Below are 25,061 nucleotides of genomic sequence, written 5' to 3'. Positions count from 1 at the left end.
TTCTTTAGTAACAAACTTTACCTTTCAGTGGTCCTCCATTAGATGATTGATTACAAGACTGGGATGCTGGCATTCTCTCTAAGGGCCAACATTTGGACATTACTGTAGGATGACCACATGACCTCCTGTATCAGGAACACATATAAAACAACCTATAGTTGAGGGCATCATCCGTGGTTAATGGTTACCCTAACACACAGCACAGGAGGTCATTCTTTTGTATTCCAATAGAGGAGGTCCTGGCACACTGATATTATTGTGTTCTTGGTTGAGTAACTGGTGCTCCACAGCAGCTGCTCTTATCTGTTATAGTTTCCTGTAGCTTTAGACTTGATAGTGAGCAAAAATGATTTTGCCTTAACACCATTAATACAGACACTCATGGCAAGAAAACTTATGTCAACTTCTTCCAGGACATGTCCCTGGAAGCTGATGAGCATAAGGTTAGGCTTCTATCATTGCTCTGCAGAAACAAGAGAGAGTGGTCTATAACAACACGGTTATGGATTCTTTCCAAATGAGGCATATTTAGAAATGTATATTTGTTCGTCATGCTGAATGTGGATAATGAAACCTGACATAAGTTCAGCTACGGCCGTACACCCTAAAATGATCAAAAATCAAAATGCACTTTAATGCATACAGTTAATAGACATTACATGTCATCCAGAATTCACACACAGTCCAGTCTTATAAAAAGTGCTTATAACCAGACTAAGGAATTAGTTGCAGTTTATTCACCATAATGACAACAGATTTGCTGTCACTTCCTTCAGCCCAAAACGTTTGATAGATGCCAATTTCTTACTATTTGCCTTCTTGACTTTAGTGGCATATGAAAATATGATGTATTATTTGTATGTTACCAGAGGATCTAATCTTTTTGCATTTGCCTCTTTCCAGACTGGTGATGTACATTGAAAGAGACAGCCGGAAAACCGCACCAGGAAAGGAGCAGCAAAGCGTCAATGAATACCTGTCAGTATGTCTGGACCTCCTCATCCATCACGTAGTGCGGCAGCTGCCGGGGATTCTGGGTAATTTATCATGACTCTGTTGCACTTGGTACCTTGTTGTCTATAATTAAACCTAAGGCTAGGCTACAGCTGTTCCCTGACTACAACTCTCATTGCAACCACACAGCAAAATGGTTTAAGATGTATTTAAACAGAGCCTATTCACGTATTTGGTGTTTCATCAGAATATATATAAAAATGAAACAACACAAATTTAAGGTTTTCTGGAACAACAGAGCAAGAACGTTCAGGGTAGACAAATGGCTCTTTATGTGCCTTAATATTCTTGGTTTGTAGTGTTTTGTGCAAACAAATTTTTTGCTTTTCTAAGTCTTTAGTTGAATCCTCTTGTCGTGATGACTGCTGTGCTTTCATGGGTTATAATGTTTTATTGTGCAAATTTTGTTTCTTTATTGGCGCATCTGCGTCTGGTTTGTTTCACCGTTATGTTTTTAGTGTGTGTTTTTTGTTAACAAACCATTTTACCATGGTTATACATGCTTTTAACAGGCCAGGTTCTTATATTAGATGTTAAATGTTTGGTCATCCAAAGTACAAAGAAAGAGAAGTGTGACAGACCTTGTTGGCTGAGCTGATGTCACTTTTAGCTTAAGCACTATCCTCTAGGACAAGAAGCCTCAGGAACACAGATTTGCAGCAAACTGTGTGCTTTTTATGTAAGTACAGAAAAACAAACACCCCGAACAAAATCATAAAAGAAAACGCCTGGTTCCCACTTGGAGCCGTATCTGGCTATACTTCAGACTGACCAGCCTAACTACTCTCTATCAGACCCAGCCCAACCAGACCTCCACCAGACAGCACAGACATGTCTTGGCAGGTAATGCCGCACTTGGCTTGGGTAGCTTCTTCAGGGCTTCTTGCACTGGAAGAATAGGGGAACTTCCTCTCCTAAATAGGCACAGAAAATCTCACTGTACGGTTTCACAGTAGCATAATCTTTATATTACTATTTTGTAATAGAGTCCATAAAGCTAATGTGCATGGTGAGAATTAACATTAAACTTTAAATATGCAGTTTGACAATAAAATTAACAAATTAATCAAGACATACTGGTAAAGAAGCAGAAACGGGTCCTGCTCTTGCAAGTTTACTAATCCTGCTGTATTTTGGTTCTATCATGTTGCCTGAGTAACATTTAAATGTTGAATAAAAAAAGTATACAATGGGCAGATCTAACCATTTGTGTGCCACAAATATGAGATAAGTAGGTCAGTGAATGGTACTTTAATTAACTATAGAAAGAAACTGGTACAGCTGAGTTTTCCCTTCCCCATTAACTAACTTACATGCTAGCGTGCACACACACACTTAAATACACTCATTAGAACTAACACTACCTCTCACAATCACACACACGTGCTTACTGCATCATATTCCACTTTATCAAACACACCTCCCTCACACCTCTCACATTTTGGCCCTTGCACCATTTATTATAGCTGCTTGCACACTATGCTTGCAATTGTCTTTTTTCCCGCGGGGTCACTAAATGCACTACTTGACCCTGTTGCACTCCTGCTTGTGAGAGTGAGCGTCTCCAAATCAAACCAGAATTTTGGACCAAAGCTATTGCCCTTGGGCCAGCCCACCCTTGGTGGATCTGAAAAATTACACAGAGATTGCATGGGGATCTAGCAGAGGCACACGGCTCCTCTTTAGGGTTGCCTGCTTAAGTGATCAGACAATTACGTAGACCCGCCGGGTGGTGAGATATGCTAGAATGAGCAATGTGATGATGTTAACAATTACAATGGTCAATAGATCAACCAGATATACCAATTAGGGCTCAGTTCTATGAAAAGCACACTATTTATGTTTTCCCTTGTCTCTGCTTTGTAATTAAAGGTGATATTCTGAGTGCATTGTCTAATGTGTCTGGACGGAAGCATCCATCCACTGTGCAGGCTAAACAGTTAAAACAATGCCTCCCTAATATTGCTGTACTGCTTCATCTTGTCACATCCCAGGTATCATTATATTTTACTCAGTATATAGTGGCTCAACCACTGTTTTCTATAGCTTTTCCAGCCTTATGGATTGCTTTTCTTTTGTATTAGTTCTTTTTTGTGTAAGGGCAAAATGTTGATATCACAAATGAGAGGAGCTAATGCATGAACCATCTATATTCTCTTTCATTTTATTTTTATTTTGCGTTTGTATTTAATTAACACTGCATAGATGCCACATGAATCACTGTTCAAATCATAGACTTCTGTTATGAATATTATTTCTGTAATGCTTTGCTGACATTCATCTTTAACGTTCTGTGAAATCTTGTTACAAACAGGTATTTCGATCACAGGTTATAACCGAGGACTTTCTCTACAGCTTTGGAACTTTACTAGTAAGTGATTTCATGTGCTTTCCTCAATTTGGCAGGGACAGTTGAACTCTGTTTCCTTTTGATTTGAAGAATAATATGGGCTACTTTTGCATTTTTCTGAGTTACTTACAATACTTTTAATTCACTTGCAATGCCACATATCACCAGATGAGGCGCCTGCAACCTTCCATAGATATTGCAATATGGTAATAAAGAATGTCAACAAACAATTGAATAAATAAGAGCTTAGTTTGTTTCCTTTCATCTTAAAGCGCCTTCCCTAAACAAGGTTAATCTCTGCGTCTTGTCAGGGCATTGTGAACCTTAAACAGAAAAGCAACCTACATGCAGCTCTCATGAATAATTTAAATTCATGGTTAGCGCCTTTTACCATAACCTCTAGAAGCTATAGATTGTAAGGCGATAATAGGCAGACAATCTGAAATACAAGGATAATCCTACACATTTGTATTTATGGGTTAACATGTTAGTCAGTATAGTAAACTTCAATAGGGTCTGCCATTGTGTCAATGCCAAAATTTTACTACCGCTGTTATTTATTGCTTGATTTGTATGGACCTAACAACTAGTTTATCACCAAACAATTTGGATTTCCAGAAACAAATGAAGGCATTTTATTTCTGAGCATTATAAATAAACTTACATCATACTTATTAATTAATAAGTTATAATGATAATAGTAGTAAGTATTGGGTTGTAGAGCTAGAGGCATTAGTAGCAGAAAGACAGAGGTCACAATTCTAGTCAGTCGTCGCCAAGAGTATTGTGTAGCGTTCAGGAGACACCATCTCCAGATGTTGACATTCTAGAGAGAGCTTAGAGAAGGGCTATTAAAATGGTGAATGGTTTGCAAATAAAAATGATCAGAAAAGACTAAGGGATGAGAGGAGATGCAATTGAAGCGTTTAGGCACTTAAAAGGGTTTAACAAAACCAGGGCTGGATTAAGATACTGTTAGGCCTCCAGTAATATCGGATTGGGCATAATCCGCTTGACAACCTTGACTGCAGGTATAGATCAATTGGAATTCACATAAAAACTCAGCATTAAACCACAAAAGCATTAAAGCATAAAACCCCCCAAATTTGAGGCATATATCACAAGTTGCAAACCCCAAAGCCTGGCGTCTACACTGCCCACATAGAACCTGACCAGCACCCAGATAACACACATAGGACTTGCCATCTTTGCCCCCAAACAGCCCAGCATGAGTCAACTTTGTCCCTTAAACACCCTGCCTGTGTCATCTTGGTCCCCCAAGGTTCAAACACCCTCCTTGCCATCGTTGCCTTTCCACAAATCAATTATACATCTATGATGCACACAAACACTTTTACAGCCACTCACTAATTTACACTTTCATTCACATAATTCATTCATTAACACAATTCAATCTCTCACACAAATCATTTACACATATTCATTTAATGCATTCTCACAAATTCATTAATCCTCTCCCTCATTCAGACAACTCATCCACACATTAATTCATACTCTCCCTCATTCAGACAACTCATTCACGCATTAATTTATACTCTCCCTCATTCAGTTTATCCACACATGAATTTATTCATTCTCACTTATTCAGATAATTAATCCACACATTAATTCATTCATTTTCTCACTCATTCACACAATTCATCCACACATATTAATACTTTCACTCATTCACACAATTCATCCACACATTAATTCATACTCTCACTCATTCACACAGTTCATCCACACATTCATTTATTCATTCCCTCACTCATTCTCTCTTTATTTCAATATTTTTTACTACCCTCTTTCTCACCTCCCTACCTTTCTCTACCTCCCCCTTTCTCACTATCTACCCCCACTCCCTCCCGTGTCACTATCTACCCCCTCTCGAGCTAGAGGCCTCGCGGAAGAGACTGAGAGGTGCCGACCGGTTGCTGAAAACGTCATGAGCGTCCGCTCAGTGCCCCTCTCTCGCCTGCGCGTAAAAAAAAGAAAAATGGCGTTTCAATTCCGGGACAATGCATTGTACCTGATTGAGGCTGCCCGGGCCTTAAAGTCCCATTGCAGGACTGTCCTGGGCAATCCGGGACATGTGGCACAAGTGGAATAGCCTCCCACCAGAAGCAGAAGGTTAACGCCTTAGCATAGGAATTAATCTATCCTGATTCTAAGACAAAATCAAAGACAGGTTTTTAAAAACAGGGGAAAGCAGCAGGCTGTATGGGCTGAATGGTTCTTATCTACCATCGTAATTCTGTTTCTAAGTAAGAATATGAATAGTGATAAAATCATTATTTATTTTATTAGAAAGCGACCAAAGATATATACTGTACCATCAGAGCAGTTTCTTGTCAGAATTTGTATGTTTACCTCCCTGTTAATGTATCTGCTCTGTTGGTTGTTCTAGCCTTTGAAAGGAAGGTGAGAACAAGAGGTGAGTTCTGGACAGGTAAATTAGTCCAAAACCGGTAAAGCAGATGTCTCAAACGTTTACTCTGACTAAAAATAAAATGAAACATCTAAACTGTAGTTAGTTTAAATACATTTTAAATTTGTGCGTCATTGTCTCTTAAATGTAATTTGTGAAAATGCCACTCAATTTGCTCAGAGTATTAATTAAAAGCGTTAGCGGAGAATTTAATAGATGACTGCCGTATCTTTGTGAAACATAAGGAAATGCCTCCATTTACAGTGATTTTCCTTCTGCGTGGTTTGTAACTGTTTGCCAATGTGCTGATTAAGCTTAGTTTGACATTACAGCTAGATTTATTCACTGGCGACGTGATTGCAAGCCTAAACCAGGCAGAGCACTAGTTGGGCTGCCAGATGTTGCAAGGTAGTTTGAAATTACTGAGCTGCTTAAAACTGGATCAGGCCCGCCATGTAAATTTTAGTTTTTCCTCGTGTCATCAAAATATGAATCAGAAAACACAAGTGGTCATGGTCTTGGTCATGAGACGAAAAGTCATAATTTATGCATACAATCATACAGTTTAAACGTTTGGTTTCTTGCTCAAGCAATCTTCCTTACTGGAGAGTATATATTTTCTAGTTTCTAACAAATATTTGTGATAGCTTAGCAGACCTTTTTAAATTTCACTCTTACACATACACATCTCCTACACATTCAACCACCGACAATCTCTTGATGCCACTGCGCTTTTAAAAGAGGAACGAAAACAGGATAGGTATGGGCTTTGGCCTCAAACTCAGATCATCCTAAGGTAGACAGGTTTAACCATTTCTGCTGCAGCATGCATAGCTGGACTTTGAGAAAGGCTTTAGGGTTTCATTTTTTCTCAAATGAATTTAAGTGATGTCCTGAAAAGTTTTTTTCAAATTAATATTTTAATTAGTTGATTGTTTTTATGATTTAATCAAATCCATACTGTTTTTTCTTGTAATGAAACAGTAAGCTAAAAGATCAACAACGATGTCTCCGGAGTGCACTTTATTAGCATAGCTCCCAACCATACTGATTTTTTGTTGTTTTTTGGGACAATCACAATTTTCAGACACTGCCTCACTGAGCTGCTTATGAAGGCAGTAGAGATTCTATGCTAGTTGGAGAGATCTTCTCCTCTCTACTGACTGGCCCTGTGAAATCAATTGAGTTTTCCAATGCAGCTCTTATGTGGCGCCCTTGTGACACCTTGAAGTTGGTCACTGCGGGGTGGCTGTTCATGTAAGGTAGGTGGACGGTCCCGTCCTCTCTGCCTTTGGTCCCCAACTCCAGTCACACCCCAACATAGGCGTCTGGCTTTGGACATATGTTGAGGGGTATGTTTTGCTGATGTGGAACTATTGCTTTGAAAACTAAAAATTATTAGAATATGGTAATTGATTAGTAAACTCTAATAAATCTCTCATGCAAGAAAATAAAGCAACGCCTGTTGATTTAAATTTCCTACTGTTTCCGTGGGGTGTTAATTAGAAGAAAACTGATTAGTTGTGTTTAAATTAGTTTCCTCGAGTAGGGAAAACCGCAAAATATGATGGTCTGAACAAGATTTTTAGATTAACTAGAATAATGTAACCCGTATGCTAATACACAGAATACAAATATATTTATGGGTGTAATAATTACAAAGATAATGGTGATTGTTTTTGTTTGATTTGCAAATTTTGGTTTTATTAAGCATGTAGGGACACATCATACTGAAATCTGAATTTGAAGTATTTTAATCACAACTTCAAAAAACAGATAATTAACAACCCCATGGGAACTTGTTTGCCGTATCCTGCATCTATATTATGTTATTATGTTAATAGTCATAATAAGCACTTGTTATGGCTTTTCATTTTTAATAGGAGATATTCTCATTTTGTTTTTGACAGAAATGGTGTCTGTTGCTATCTTTTATCATCTTTGTGTGTCTACACAACCGTCTTTGTATGTGATCATGTCCTCTCTGTCTTTTTAAGACTCCACTCATTTTGTTTGTACTCCTGCCTCTCTTGCCTTTGTTGAGTCTTTCCTTCCTGTTTTTTCCCACTTTTGAATCTGTCAAGAGAGGTTTAAGTGTCTGAAAGTTACAACGTTACTAAACTTACCCTGTCTCGTTGAGGATCCTTTCTTTCTTTGAATCAGGTTAGAGCCTCTAGCAGGGTTTGTGGAGAAAAAAAGAGCACCCAGAGCCTATGTTCTCCAGACAACCGTCTACCCCTACAGAAAAGAACCTAGAGCACTTAGTTTGCTTTTTCATCTAAAATTAACCATAATACCTTCACTTTTGGTGGGCCTAGATAGATGGAACAATTACTTTATTTATTTTTTATATATCTTATCTGAGAAAAACTTATACTGATTATACAAGCAGAAAACCCTTTTTTCAGCTTTATTGAAGGCTTTGAAATCTGGGTAGACAGATTTATTTTTGACAGCAAATTCTGTGCAAAAAAATGCTTCTGTCTTCGATGATATTATACAAGACCAGTTTGAGGAGTTTGGTGCTTTTGACAGGTATTGCTGACTGCTGCAGAATTGAATGTGTCACATGTTCTCCTCCAGCCTTGCATGCAGAAGAGGCACCTGTGGTACACCCTCTGCGACTATGTGTTGTGTCCTGTATTTTCCATGGCCATTTGTTACTTCCATGTTTTCAAACAGGTTCATTTGTATTTCTTTGTATCTCTGCGAGTCACTGCTTCCGCTGGAAGATTTCCTCTGTTTCCTGTACTGTGTTTGCATTGTAACAGAATGTCTGGTCGCTTAAAAAACAATATCTCATGATGCCTTAGTTATGCTTGACTGTTGACTTGCTGAATTTAAATAGATTAAATATGTTGGGTTAAATGTGGTGGCACACTTTATCTCTTGAAAATCCACGTGAATAAGGTGGCTGACTGTGAATAAAGTATTTGACTTCATTCTTTCTTGAGAAGTGGGCCAAAAAACTAACGTCACTTGTATGCTTCTGTGTGGCATAACAATTGAGCTTTTGTGATGCAGGTAATTTTGCTGAAGTCATCTGATGAGCTTTGTCTGCCTCTTGCTCTGATTTCTAGTTCTCTTACAAAATTTTTCAAGGGCTACCCCGTCCTCTGGAATGCGCTTCCCTGGTTCATCCAGCTTTAGGGACGCCTATGAACTTGCACGTTAACTCCCTTGCACCTACCTACCTTGAGCTCACCCTTCTATGTCCCTCTCATGCTTTTAGACAATCCTTATGTCAAACAATATTATTATTTTTTAACTAGTGTGGCTGGGCTACCCCTTAAAGTGGCATTGTACCACATGATTCCCCCCTCCTTGACCGATGGATAAATTATATTACCCCAAAGTAAACACTCCAAACGTATTGTTGTAGTAATCTGTAAAAGCTAGGATATGTGATATTAGACAATGTTTATATGTGGATAACAATTTTAGATATTAATTTGATTCTGAAATTATTATAATATATGGTCTAGTTAGTTGTGTAAATGTCAAATGCATCACTTGTTCAGAAGCATACTTAACCTTCCGGGGTACAAATTATCTCATCAACTGAAACTGGAATTAGCCTAATAAATTGGGCATTCTTTCTGGATACATTGGGAGACTTGTGTCTTTACAGTGAGAGTCATCTTGTCTTATGGTTCTGCCAGTTCTGGGTTATATCATGTGCCATTCCAACTGGCTCACCCACCTCAGTGCCCAATGTTTGACCACATATTACTTGGCAAAATACAAAATGAGTTAGGCACCCATAGCCTAAGGAATTGTTGCTCAATTCCTGCAGTAATATGCCAAATGAAAGATCAAAAGTTTAGAAAGTCAGCCTAACTTCTTATAAGAAAATACATTTATACTGAGACACTGTCAACAATGACAGCAATCTATGTAATCTGCTGTGAATACTAGAGCATACTTTCCATGGAGATTTATGTTCCATATAACATGGACGCATATTAAATCACCTTTACTTTTGGCCAACTCAGAAAAATATAACCATCAGATCTTTGCGAACCAGTGAAGTTAAAAAAGTGACTAAGAAAAGAGAATTTAATCCAGTAAACCTGGAGATGTATTTATGGTTTGGTTAATTTATTTTGTATATTATACCATGCTGCGAGCAAGGTTTTAGTATGTACATACCCGTGAACTCTTTTGGTGTGACCTGTAGTCTCCGGGTGAAGCCTTGCTTTCCCGGGTCTCCAGGTCCATTGATTCTTTTTCCAGGGAAGCAGCATGCAAAGCCACTTCTACCAGAAGAGGGAAAGCTCAGAGTATCCTATCCTGGGAAGTTGTCTTATAATTAACTGTAGAAATCACATTAGAAATCAATTATAAGCTTTGAAATATGGATACACATTTAAAGCTGTATTGAAGCCAGATAATGTAAATTCATTTTAAATGACTGACCTAGGTGAGTGAATGGGGAATAAATCTGTGTTTTCAAGCATACTATTAAGTTCCCTATCTGTCAGAGTAGCAGAATTAGATTATTAAATCAGTATCAGTATTCTCCCACTTTGATTCTCTAAAAAGATATCCTCTGGGTATTCTCTCCCTCTTCTAAGAAGAACTATACCAAGAGGAAAACTGTATGAACCAGAGGACACCAAACATGTCCTAAAATAGTAATTACTAGCCAGAGACCACTAACAGATTCATATGGAATTGGAGTATGGCCTATCCCTAAATCCCAGTGGAGAGTTGTTATAATACCAAGTAGAAGCAAAAATAATATAATCAGAACATTATTTTCTCATACACACCCTGAGGAACCTTCGGACATGGATACCTATGAGAAAATGACTAAAGGTTTGATTCTCGCATCCACCTAAACAGAACATTGGGTATTGTAGACTAGTGGGGCAAAATATTATGCACAGCGAAGAAAAGTGTTTGTTTTTTTGTCTTTCTGGCAAAATACTGAAAAATTACATATCCTACAAATAAATGCTTCAAACTGAGCTAGTTTTTGTTAGGATATGTTCTACTATCTTATGTCACAAACAACTATTTTATTTGAAATCATAGAGGCTGTGTTGTCAAGATACATGCTGAAGATCATACATTAATTATAGAGAGCCTGGTGTAAATTAGAAAGGAAGATGGCAGGTTTCATAGGTCCCTGTTGGTAAAACTGACAGATTTTCATATTTCTAAAGATAACCAGGAGAGACGTATCACAAAGGGGTAGTTAAGAAAACCCTTTTGTCATCTGTTGTGAAAAGGGAAAGAAAACATTGTATTCTCTGATATTTGGGGAAGACTGTAATATGCAAAAAACAAGTATCTTATAATTACTTATCTATAGTTTTACTGAATAAGTAGTGCCTATTAAATAACTTCTGCACATGTACTTTTAGGAATCTTCTAGCTATGTCACATAAGGGTAGTTTCATTACTTTGTCTCTGAATGAGTTTGTTTGCTGGGCATGAGTGTATCATGGTGTTATAAAGCCTGGAAAGTCACTTAAAATCATTAGATAATGGGTTTATAAATGAAAATGTGTAAATGCAATACATTGTCATTCTCTAAATGCCTTACTCAATTATATAAATAGTTGCCAAATTGGTTAAAATTCACTTAAGTCTTGATTAAAACACTACCTCAAGCCGCCACGCTTCTAGTCACACCCTGTGTAAGACAAATGTGTTCCTTTTTGAACATTTCAGATGTTGGGAAGTATGTAGCTCCCCGCATGGAGCCTATGGTTTTAGTACAAATGTGTGCTGTACCATCTATGTAATTATATAAGGGTAATGGATTTTTACTGTAGGACTAATTAAAATTTATGTTTTCGATACAAAATATCTTCATTAAAACAAAAAAAAAACATGCAAGGCTATCGTGAATGCAAGTGATAGGCAAGTTCTCCTATTTTGTTGACGTAAGCAAGCAGTAATGGATTGCATCAAACAAAATACAGTATGGTGTCTCCGTAAATTGTGGAGAAGTTTTCTTTCCTAGGCATTGAAAGTACTGAATATTTCATTTTTTTTTCTTTTTTCCGCAGGACCAAATTAAATGTGTGGACGCTGGTGAGACTAATTTGGAAGGAGCAGTGGGTAAGTGCATCTCGGGGCAATGCGCAACATGAAAGAAATTCTAGAACAAAGGTTAATTGAGTCACCGAGAGTCCTACAACATCACAATGGCTTTTTTTTGTGACCAGGTCAAGCTGCATCAGATGAACTGATCAGGACAGCTCTATCAGCGTTTGAAGCAGTAACACAGCATCCAGTCTTGTTGACACTTCACCACTCCCCAGTAAGTCTTGGCAGCACATGAAACAATACTAGCAACAAGTTGGCCAAATCCCCATGAGGCTTCCAAGTAATCAGTAGCTTTTGGGGTCATGCTTACAACTACTTAGCTAACTGACCGTTAGTAGTTTTAAAGGACCCACACTGTTTCTTAATTGTAGCTTATTCTGAAAGTTTATATACTTCCATTTTGACTTGGTAATTTTAAAATTCAAAATACATGACTTCTGTTGATATTGTTTTATATCTTTCATTAGGAAAGAAACCACAAATGGTTCAAAGTTTATTTTATTTATTTTATGATTATGTATTAACTGTTATAGCAGGGGTGGCAAAACTTGTTTAATGTAAGAGCCATGTAAGATAGACTTCAAATGTTTCAGTTGCTGCAAGACATGCACCTTTTTCTTACAAAAATATATACAATAAAGAAATATGTGTACATAATATTATTCATAAAGTTTATAAACTACATATATGAGTAAATAATAGACTTGTGCAAATGGACCAAAAACTATTTGGATACATTTTTTGTTTCGTTTTTTGGTCTATTCGTTTTCGGACTACATATTCCATTTCCTCCCCATTCGTTTAGGATGAAAACATTTTGAAGACGTTTTACATTCACAAATGAGATCTGTTGCCATGCTCTTTAACGCTCTTTCACATACTTGCCAACTGCCCCAGAGAATCGACAGTTCCAGGTGTAGGGCCGGTTGGGGAGATCACGGATCTTCCTCTAAACGGCCTAAAATTAAGGCAGCATAAGGTCTGTTTCTTCAGACCTCTGCTTGAGTGCTATAAATACAATGTATAAGTGTGTTTATACGGACATGTGTTTTATATGTATGTGTGGATATGGGCAGGCATTTGTAAGGGCAGTGTATATGTGTGTGTGTGGGCAATGTATGTGGCAATGATAGCGGCAGAGTGTCATATAGGTGGGTATAAGGCATATTGGGGGGCAGAGTGGCATATCGGAGGATAAAATGCATATATGGGCAGCAGAGTGGCATATACGGGGTATAAGGCATATCTGGGGGCAGATTTGCATAACTGGGGGCAGGTTGGCAAATAAAAGAAAATAAAACCAAGAAATGCATTTTTCTCAAACATAGTTTTTATTAATATTAAAAAATAGTTTACGTGTGAATAAATATTTACTAGTAACATGTTTTTCCCAAAGGGTAGTCTTATATTCAGGCTTTTTCTTTTTTTCGGAAATTAATATTCACATTTTTGGGGGTCATCCTTATAATCAGTGTCAAATACCGTAATTTCAAAATTCAAAATACATTGTTATTTAGAAGTGTATATGTGTGTGTCAGTGTTTAGTGTTCAATTTGGTTGGGTGTTGGTGTATGCTGTTAGAATGTGTGTATTGTGTGGTGTGTAGGTGTTAGAGAAGTGTGTGGGGGTGTCAATATACAGTATTAGACTGGGGGGAGGGTCCACAAATAGTTTTTCCGTGTTAGACTGAGTGAGTGTGTTTGCATATAATGTTTGAGTGTCTGAGCCAGGGAAGTGGTGCAGAGAGCAGAGCACTAACCAGCGAAGAAACGGAGTACGGGGCAGAGCAATTATTTCCTGTTCCAGGATGTCATGCACCCTGTGTACCTGGCTCAGTTGCCTCTGCATAAAGAATAATTTCTCTGCCCTCTACTCTGTACAGCTTCTTCACTTCCTACTAGGCTTTAAATATGAAAAGAATGGGGGGTGCAAGAGAATAACGTTGAGTAACCCACAGTTGTAGCATGGCTACATTGAAGAATAGGTTGAGTAAGGGTAAGTGTGTGTCTGGGTATGATAGCGTGTGTCTTGGTATGTTTTTGTGGGCAAGTGATTTTCTGGGTATGTAAGTGTGTATCTGGGTATGTGATTGTGTTTACGTGTGTGACAGGGTATGTTATTGTTTGTGTGGGGGTATGTTAGTGTGGATGTCTGTGTGTATGTTAGTGATTGAAAATGGATGTGTGTGGCAGTATGAGTGCTTGGGTTTTTTTTTGTGGAAGTGCCCCTCCCTTGGTCAGGCACTGGATCCACTACTGTCTGCAATACTGTCACGTTAATGTCTTGGGACTGCAAGCTTGGCGTGTCATGCGCCTTAGACGGTGCCTTCAACACTGTGTAGCAGTGTCTGCAGTTCATATGTGTATGTAACTTGATGTTACTGCTGCTGCATGGCTGTTATTTTATTTAATCAAACTACTTATGTTTAACTTCTTTTATATAGAGACATTTTATTGTAATATTTGGTGTATGATCTAGAGATATGCTGGGATTTAACTTTCTGTTAATGCCCCTCATTAATTTCCAAGTTATTTGGAAATAAAAAAAAATAAAAAAAACAGGATAGACTCCACGCCAGCAATTATGGAAATGCTGGGCAACTAGAAGCTTTGGCAAAAATGTGCTTTTATTTTGGGCACTTACAGGTGCCCTTGTCCTGCGGAAAGAAACAATGTCTTAGATGTTTCACTCCCTTAGGCGGTAAATCATAGGCTGACACCGATGATCACACAATGCCAAAGAGTAAGTAGACCTCCTAAACGGACATGGAAATAATCAATACTATAAGTCAAAAGCAGTCCATATATCTACAAGGCGAGAAAAAGAATATAAGAAATATGCATCACCGTAATTGAATAAACTATTTATATTTACATAAAATCTATTGTATATATTCTGAAACATGTATATATCAAAGTACCGTAAAGTAATCCTTGGTGAATTATGCAAAATACATGAGACAGGCATCATAAACTGGAAATACTCATCAAATGTATCACATTTATACCTTGATATATTTCAACGAATTCGATAAGTGTAACTATTGATTTTATGTGTGTAAAATATCACTGTTGGGAGGCCTGCATGTTAGAAAAATATATATGGTCCTGGATTTGTTATAGCACACTGAAGGCTTAAACAGCTAGGACATATTTGTCCAGTGATTTGTTCAACCTGTTTGATACAAAATAGATTAATAAATCACTTGCCCAATAGCAATCGCATCTCCATTAAGAAAAATGTCCCTAGTTTATATCCAATCATTATATTTTGGCTTATAAAATGCTTATTTTTAGAGATGATACAGCTAAATAAATCATGGAAACCATGGGTCTGAAACTAATTGCTGACCATATATTCAAACAGCTGCACAAACCCCAAACCAAACAAGAGGCTGTGCATTAGCCCAGGAATATGTATCTTCAATAATCATGCGTCATTGCACAAAAAAAGGAAATAAATATATTAATGAATAGCAGTCCTCAAGGATACGTGGTTTCCCAATGTCCTAGCACCATAAGATTATGTCCTAGTATCTTTTTATGAGACATATTTATAGTAGACTGTATGTATCGATCTATGATAGTATAGAGATGGTAAAATTCTTATGATTCCCATAAGTCCATGATGCATACCAATAAATATTGTAATATTGGGAAAACCATAATTTAAAACATGAAAAGTATTTGAGATGCAATCCACTAAAATTCAATGATATGCACAGCAATGTAATAGCATCAACCTGTTGAGCGCACACACACACACATATACATTATACAATATATATATATATATATATATATATATATATATATAGGCACCTTATGCCTTATAAACAACAAGTAATACTTCTACTCAGCGAGGGGCATAAGTAATAAGATGTAAGTAAGGAGCGCTAAATACCATATGTTCAAGAAAATACGACTATACCTTTGGGGCATCTGGTATTCACCTTAAAAATCCAAAACATATTTTTCTTGTTACCACAACTTGCACAATGGGAAACCACATATCTTTGAGGTCTGCTACCGTGTTTCCCCGAAAATAAGACACTGTCTTATATTTATTTTTCCTCAAGAAGACACACTATGGCTTATTTTCAGGGGATGTCTTATTTTTATTAAGTATGGTACAACAATGAGAGAGACCCACATTGTTAATGACCCGTGTATATTGAACCCAGCCACCCACCCCCCACCTTTGTGTATTGATTTATGTGGTGCCCCAACCACCCTGTTGTGTACTTATACCCCCTAGCCACCCCCATTTTGTATTTAATTGTTGTCCCAATGCAGCCCCCCCTTTGAATATGGCTCCCCTTCCGCCTATTACCCCAAAAATTTTGTAATTTTTTTAATACTTACGTTTTTGCTGCCATCCTTCACTGCCGCTGTCCTCCAACGTGCTCTTCTACCTGTCACGAGGAACTGTTCCGCATGACTCCGCCCCCTTGAGCGGCCCATCACATTGACAATGTGACGTGCCGCTCGAGGGGGCAGAGTCACACGGAACAGGACACTGGGTGGCACTGTGCAGGCACGTTGGCCGCTTAATGATTTTAAAGCGGCCAGCGTGTCTTACTGCCGCTTTAAGACTTGCAGCCACATCGGCTGCAATGGCATCTCGGTGTGCCGGCCGCGGATGCTGCGGGCATTAAAGACAGCCCTGGTGTGGCTGAATCGGCCACTTAAATGGGCGGCCGCACAGCCGTTTAATGTAGATTCTGGGCGGCCTGGGGGGCAATGGGTGGCCCCTTTAACTTCATATTAGGCGCCAGGGGCGGGAGGAGGCGGCCTGGGTGCCGCTTTCAATCCCGCTCACAGCCCCTCAGCAGTTTTGAAGGTTGATCTGCCGGCCCTGCCTATCACTATGTCTTATTTTCGGGGTATGGCTTATATTGTGCAAATGCTTAGGAATCCTGCTACTGCTTATTTTATGGGTATGTCTTATTTTTGGGGAAACACGGTATTTATTATTATTGAAGATAATGCACAGCTTCATGTTTGGTTTGGAGTTTGCGCAGTTGTTTGACACCTGTTGTTTCCATGGTTTATTTAGCTTTATCAGCTAATAAAAAAACAAAAGCATTTTATATGCAAACAGACAAATATAATGATTGACTATGGACTAGGTATATTTTTACTTAATGGAGATGTGATTGCTATTGGGCAAGTGATTTAGTTATCCATTTTGTATTAAACAGGTTAAACATATAAACGGACAAGCATTTCCTAGGTGTTTAAGACATCAGCATGTATAACAAATCCAGGACCGTGTATATTTGTTCCGAAATGCAGTCTTTCTAACATGCATATGAGCATGTGTTACACTTATACAATTTGTTATAAGGTATGAATATGATACATTTGAGTATTTTCTGCTTTCATGTATTTTGCATAATTAGCCAAGTATTACATTAGAGTACTTTGATATATATACATGTTCCATTACGGTTATGCATATTTCTGATATATTTTTCTCCCCTTGTGGATATATGTACCATCTTTTGGCTTAAAATATTGATTATTTCCATGTGATTTTTATACCATTTTTGTGTCACTTTAATTAATTTCAAGCACATGTCACTTTAGGAGGTCTATTTATTCTTTGTCATTATGTGATCACCTGTGTCAGCCTATGATTAAGCGCCTAAGGCTGTGAAACATGTAAGGCATTGTTTCTTTCCACCAGGACAAGGGCACCTGTAAGTGCTTAAACACTGCTATTGACCGTTGGGAGCACTGGTGACTACAGCTTGCAATCTAAAGTCCAAGAGGGGTTGGAATTCAAAGCAAGGTGGGAGCTGTTTTTTTTCTTGTTCGGATATGCCCTCCATGTCATCTTTACTCCCTCCCACGTTGATTTTATATGATTTATATTATTTATTGTCCATTTATATTATTTATTGTCAAACTATATATATTTATATATATCATAAGGTAAGGTATACATTTTGTTTTCTTTCTTATCAGAAAGTATTTAATGGTTTTTCATTTGCTGATATAGGCATTAGGAATGTGGGTGTGCGTGAATGTGTATATGTAAATGTGTATATTAACATTATGTAATATATATATATATATATATATATATATATATATATATATATATATATATATATTATATAATATGTGTGTAAAACAAGATAGCTGACCTAGGAAAATCAATTTAGTTTAACATAAGAGTTTTAACTCTTGGTCTACTCCTTGGTGGCACATTAGCCTTCTGAGCACTGGCAGATGCCAAAAGGCTTCCTGGCAATGGCAAGTCCTGCGGTTGCATTGAAGTCAGTTTGTGAATCTGGACCGTATGTACTAGGTGGAGCTAAATTATGTGGGTTGAGTGGAGTGGGCGGTGCTTTGGGGCCGTGGGTGTGGTAAATGTTCAAGTATGTATTTGACATCTGTACAGCAAAGTATCCTTGTTTTGTTTTTTGTTTAATCTCAAATGCTTGGTACTATGCTGTCACAATCTCGTGCGCAGCACAGAAACAGGGACATGGAAGTAGTCAGCAGAGAAGGTAGGGAGACATTCCAAGAGAGTGTGAGTGAATGAGAAAGTAGGTTAATGTGTTGGTGAGAGTGAAAGCACCAACTCGATTTTAACGGAAATGTCTTCGTTTTTGCTTGCTTTTTTTGGCCCCTTCCTTGTTTTCAGGGGTTCTTGTTTAAAATTGCAATTCGGATGAATCTGAATGCACAAGTCTAATAAATACTATAAACTATATTCAATAATCACTATGTACACATATATATACAAACTATTTTCAAAGGCTATTTACTGATAGTAGAGGTCTTGTGAGTTTCCATCTTGGTTATATTCTCAAACCTGTACGAATAAGCTCTTTTAGTTCTTGATGTGTAAGAATTGCACAATGCTTGAACTTATTTGCAGACTACAGTGACTCACAGCTGTATGTGGTGCTAAAAATTGAAATGTGTCGTACAGTGGTTTTCTTAAGTTCAGGATATTTTATTTCTGGAACTTGATTCCAGATCTCAGTTGCAGACTGGGATTTATGGATCATCTTTAGATCCAGATCATCCGGTAATTCTCTTAGTTCAATTTCCACAGCAGATGATTCTGTAATCAGAGGCTTGAGAATTGGAGAACCAGTATTGATTGCATCAACCATGGATTTACAAGAAAGGCAAAAGAGTCTCCAACCTTTCTATGAAACTATTATGTACTCCTTGTAATTTAGCTTTTTATTTTTCCAGTTGTGTTTTTTATCTCAATATTCGGGAATTAGTTTACTTTCCTTTTGTGAAAGTAACTTAGGTTTGAGGACAATATATCTGGTTTTAAAATAGTATAATTTAATTCTAAAAGCTGAAAATTGTGTGAGTAAGATCAGAACAAATATTTTCGTTCTGTTGGAGTGTCAAGTTGAGATTTTGTAGATGATTTATCAGCAAGGAACATTAGATCTTGCATTCATTCATTATTTTTCAGTTGAGGCTTGAATATTCTTTTCTTTAAGAAAAGCAACAAAAGGGCTCCAAGAGATCTACAAACCTACTTAAGACAATGCTGGTTTGACAGCCACCCCACATCGCAGTAGACATAACTGGGTTTATCTTCAAGCTCCAATTCTTAACTAAATAATTCAACGGATCTTCCCCTTTAAATGTTTGAATTTGTAAATTTCAAGAACAGATTTAATTGCATCTTCATACTTGAAGAATCTTGCAGCTAGGTGTTTTTTTCATTAAATTCAATGAATCCTACATTTTTCCTCACCATTGCAGGTGTGCCATGTGTTGCAACACTGAAGAGTTTATCCAGTGGTTTATCCAGCTTCTTAAAGCTTTTTCAACTGCGTTTTTAATGTCGGTACCCTGAGTTGTTTCTTTTATTGCCATTATGTCCAACATATCTTCTTTCACAGTTACATCAGAGGAAACAAATACTGCCGGTTGTGGGTTGTCTGTAGATTCGTCGGCTAAGCTGAATGAAAGCAAAGTCTTTATATCATTTTGCACTTTGGGTGCAACATCAGCACTGATCTGGGAGATATGCCTTTCTGTAGTGTTGCTAGTCGCTGAAGTTCTTTATCATTTGGATCTAACACTGCAACAACTTCAGCTATATTCTTAATAAATTTGCCATCAGAATATGGGCGTTTAGCACATGCAATATTCCATGATATAACAAAACTGGCTTCAGTCGTTGGATTGGCCTTCTTGCCAAACATTGTCACCAGTGTCTGCTGGATAGATAATTTTAACATAGTTAACTTGTTTTTTGTAAATTTGATTTATGGTGGATTATCAGACAAAAAGTGTTTGTGATTTGCATCATAGAGGTATTTCAAGTTACTGGCTTTGTGATGACTGAATGATACTTTGCAGATTACACACACATTTACCTCCTCCTAAATCATGTTAAAATCAACAGTAATATTAAAAAATAGCTATCTATTTTATATGTATTTACGTTCTTTAAATTCTTATGACCCCTGTCTCAGTATTAGTGTTACACTGTTATTCTAGAAACAATGTGGTTGAAGTAATATATATAAACTACTACTGCTTATTTTGCACTAGAAATACACTAGTGCACCTATAATTTAATGTGTTGTGCATATTGATTGTCTTTTACCATCTTCACATTAAACTTCTAAATAAATTACTGGCTGATGGCCTGTTGGCTAAATATTGCCTTCTCATAGCCATTGGCAGACCCTATAAACATATAATTAAAAATCAAAATTTCTCAAAAGAATGATTTTCTAAACCACAGGCTAACTGAAAGAACAAAGTTAATAAAGAGTACTGGTTAGTATGTGTTATTCGGTTTGCATTGTTATGGTTATTGCATTACCAAGCACTTGGCACATTGAAACTTCATATCCTAGGAAAAAGAACATGCACTCATGCAAGAACCCTCTGACTTTTCTATTAAGTTTGATCTTTAAATTAGCAAACTAAGTGTTTATGCACAAACATAGATCCTGCTAATTATTTAACATCCAGGATGTATTTCTGATGGATATGGCTGCCCTATTTCAGCAACATACCCATAAAAAGAGTTCTTTAAGGTACCAAGGACATATTTAATTGGAGTCTAGCAAAGAATTGTGAATTCATGAATAGAGATGACTAATACCTGACAGAAAACAATGGCCTCTGAGAATTTAAGAAAGCAATGTTCTCAATGTTGCTGATCAATACAAAAAATGCTAATAGAAGAAACCTCTTCCTGGCCAGAAGCATTTATTTGTGCAAGGTTCCAGAGGCCAAGACACATTGAAAGGTTAGTATGTCCCGTGGGGCATTCTCTGGGTTTACTTTAAATGCTAGGAGAAGTCCAAATTCCTTCCCTGCAAGAATTCAGAAAGGGAAATTGATTCTAAAGTTAAGAAATTAATTGGTAATCAACCTACGGCATACTAAAGGGGGAATTTGTGTGTGTAAAATATATATATATATATATATATATATATATATATATGTGTGTGTGTGTATTTATGTTCACGTATATACAGTTGCATGAAAAAAGTCTTTGAAATCTATAGTTTTACGTATAGAGTCAAAAAACAATAATCTGTTTTTAACAGGTCTAAAAATTAGGTTTATACAACCTCAGATGAACAGCACATGACATATTACACGTGTCATGATTTATTCAACAAAAATAAAGCCAAAATGGAGAAGCCATGTGTGAAAAACAAAGTACACCTTATGATTCAATAGCTTGTAGAACCACCTTTAGCAGAAATAACTAAAAGTAATTGTTTTCTGTATGACTTCAGTCTCTCACATCGTTGTGGAGGAACTTTGGCCCACTCTTCTTTACAACGTTGCTTTAGTTCATTGAGGTTTGCAGGCATTTGTTTATGCACAGCTCTCTTAAGGTCCCGCCACAGCATTTCAATCGAGTTGAGGTCTGGACTTCGGCTGGGCCATTGCAACACCTTGATTCTTTTCCTTTTCAGCCATTGATATCTACAAGTATATTTCCACGTATTGTGTCTCATCTGGAGTAGCCATCTCTCTGTCTATGGTACCCTGTACCTGAATCATTTATTATAGTGATGTGTGAATTAAAGCGTTTTTGTGGACAGTTGGCTAAAATAAAAATAGTAACAATATACAGCATTACTTCAAGGAAGTGAATATGTATATAAACTAGAATCTCAATATAAAAAAAAAAACAAAAAAACCCCCAGCATTCTGAACTATTACATAAAGCACACCCTCAAGTTAAAAAACAGTACCTTAGATGTTCCTTACAGTGCCTTATATTAGGAGGACAAGGACACTTACTCCACTTGGATTGATAATGTTATATACTAGCGTGCTTATAACAGTGTTCAAACATTTTTCCCATGACCCAGTGCAGTTATACCACATATACTCACAACCAGGGGCGTACCTAGAGTATTTGGCACCCGGGGCGGATCCTGTAAGTGGCACCCCCCCCACACCAAATGTAAAGACATCTACAAAATTATGTTAAGAATATTTATTGCACCAATTTGTAAACTGTATGTCAACTGTAAACAACAAGAAATCTGAAAAAATAAATTAATAACTTATAAGTAAAATAAATACGTTTAAATAACATTTACTGAACATATAATAGTGCTTTCTTTAATAACCCTCCAAAAAAAACAGCGTCCACATTGCCCACATAGAACCTAACCAGCACCCAAATAACACACACATAGGACGTGCCACCTTTGCCCCTAAACAGCCCAGCATGAGTCAGCATTGTTCCCAAACAGTCGAGTGTACGCCATCTTTGTCCCATGAACACGCTACCTGTGCCATCTTTGTCCCATAAACACCCTGCCTGTGCCATTTTTGTCCCATAAACACCCTGCTTATACCATCTTTGCCTTTTTGACAAATCAACTAGACACCTATGATTAACACAAACACTTTTACAGTCACTCACTAATTCACTTTCATTCACTCAATTCATTCACACAATCATTTATTCTTTTATACAAATTATTTACACATATTCATTGATGCATTCTCACAAATTCATTAATTCTCTCACTCATTCAAACAATTCATCCACACATTAATCCATTCATTTTCGCTCTCTCATTCTGACTCTTTATTTCAATATTCTTGCTACCCTCCTTTCTCCCTAGCTACCCATTCTCACCCCCTTCTGCCCTATCTACCCCCATCTCACTCCCTTCTCCCTATCTACCCTCTCCCCCTTTGAAGTTCACTTACCTTTCAGGAGTCCTGCGGTGGGGGTGCAAGGCCTCTGTCTCCCAGCTCTGCCACTGTATGGAACAGTATAGAGTGATGGGAGTTATGATGTACTTTAGAGCATAATTATATAATGAAAAAGACATTGGAAATGGTACAGCATAACACCCAGCACTCTCACACATTTACCAATCCACACTTACCAATCCACAGATTCCACACATACCAATCCACACATACCAATCCACAGATTCCACACATACCAATCCACAGATTCCACGCATACCAATCCACACATACCAATCCACAGATTCCATACATACCAATCCACAGATTCCACACATACCAATCCACTCTCACTGTATGATTTCCTACCTTTCCTCTTTTCTTCTTACAGCAGTAAGCTCCTTTTCTTCCTCTTCGCTCCTCTTCTTCTGTCTTCTTCCGGTTCAGAGGGCACGGACGGCGGTGGGCGCGGCTTCAGTGTTGTGCGCCGGGATCTGACAACAAACCCCGGCGCACAGCAGCAGTTGCCGCGTGGATCGCCAGGGAGCGGTATCGGAGGTCTTTAACAGACCTCCGGCTCCCTTGAGTGATTTTAAGCCAGTTCAAAGAGGGTTGTGAGCAGTAGCGTACCTAGCGGGGGGTGGGGCGGTCCGCACCGGGTGCCTCTCATCAGGGGGGTGCCAACTTGCCGGCACCCCTCCAGAGACGGACAGTAATGTCCGCCGCTGGAGGAGAAGGCTCGCAAGGGAGCGGACCGCCCCACCCCCCGCTAGGTACGCTACTGCTCACAACCCTCTTTGTGTGCTTACAGGAGAGGGTCGGTAATTTTTGGCTAACATTTGTAAGACAATCATAGGTGATCAGAGAGACTAGAGGTCTTTGTATTTTATTAACTCAGCAATTAAGTATAGCGAAGGTACAGTGAGCATCTCGTGGCCTACACTAAAGCCTGACCCCAAGTTTGATAAACTGTTTATTTCACTAGATTATATGCACTTTCCATACTGACTTCACTACTCAGAGGAGGGAACGTGTTTGCAGTAGAACTGTTATGTGATATAGTAATGCCCAGGGCTTGATTTTCTTACTTGAAGTCCCATTATTTGAGCATAAGATCCAGTGTTGTACATAGTAACATGGGTTAGTATTCATAAAACCTGGTTCTATCTCATTTTGTTCCAACAAACTTCCTTTATCCGTCGACCTGGAAGCTGCCATTGTTGTCGGTCGTGTATTAAAGATGGCTTGACACAGCCCAGTTGAACTAACAAGGAGACTTTATGGTGCTGTAGATTCACTGCTAACTAATACAACGGTGTGTCGATGGAGTGACTGGGGCTTTTCCAGCAGGTACACATATATAACATTCAAAGCTAAAAACTATTTGGAACGTTTTTGTATTATAAACAACTATGAAGAACATATAAAAAACAGAAAAGTTAATTCATTACTTAGTTATGTATCTACACATTCAAATGATATATGTAATTAGAGGCTTTGCCTACAAAGCCCTATAGTTTGTGGTATATCTGTTCTATTTCTGCTCCTGCCATAATTCATTCCAGATCCCTTTCTCATTCGATTTTAGGTTGTGGACTACATCCTCCCACCTTTAGCTTCCTTGGTATCCAGCCAGAATGGTAAGCGTACCCACATCAAGCACTCATTTCTCCAGTTTGAACATTCTGTTTCAATTAACTTGCAGCTTGGTAACATACTTGGCACTTTATGTCTACTAGTGGAATGGAGGCTCTTCAGCTTGCGGCTTCTTGCTGAAACCACATCACTGCTTGTGAACCACGAAGCTATGGCCAAGGGGAGAGAGAAAGCCCTTACATCAAATAGCACATTCTTGTGCTTGGTCAAAAGTGCTTTGCTTCCACAGTAAGTAGAAAGTTCTCTACTGATCTCATTTGAGAAGTGGTTCAGGAGAAGGGGTAGGAAAAGTACGACTCCCAGATTAATTACGTAGATTTCTTTTCTATCGCTTCGGAATACCTAGAAACTTAATTTCATTTTG

At 37.9% G+C, this 25,061-nt stretch overlaps 1 protein-coding gene across 1 annotated transcript in view; it reads left to right on the top strand.

Moving 5' to 3' along the window:
- LOC149286621 (inactive serine/threonine-protein kinase ULK4-like) overlaps positions 1-25,061 on the top strand; it is a 274,564-nt gene that overhangs the window by 102,774 nt on the left and 146,729 nt on the right. Inside the window, exons 22-28 of the mRNA XM_089493843.1 lie at positions 904-1,037; positions 2,887-3,008; positions 3,329-3,385; positions 11,819-11,870; positions 11,978-12,072; positions 24,630-24,681; positions 24,781-24,925. Coding sequence (XP_089349969.1) covers positions 904-1,037; positions 2,887-3,008; positions 3,329-3,385; positions 11,819-11,870; positions 11,978-12,072; positions 24,630-24,681; positions 24,781-24,925 — 657 coding nt within the window. The remainder of the gene's footprint in view (positions 1-903; positions 1,038-2,886; positions 3,009-3,328; positions 3,386-11,818; positions 11,871-11,977; positions 12,073-24,629; positions 24,682-24,780; positions 24,926-25,061) is intronic.

The sequence above is a fragment of the Sceloporus occidentalis genome, unplaced genomic scaffold (genome assembly GCF_023333645.1).
Source record: "Sceloporus occidentalis isolate IW3139 unplaced genomic scaffold, rSceOcc1.0.p SCAF_67, whole genome shotgun sequence".
Lineage (NCBI taxonomy): Eukaryota > Metazoa > Chordata > Lepidosauria > Squamata > Phrynosomatidae > Sceloporus > Sceloporus occidentalis.
The sequence above is the reverse complement of the archived record's forward strand: the minus strand, read 5'-3'. Positions and strand labels throughout refer to the sequence as shown.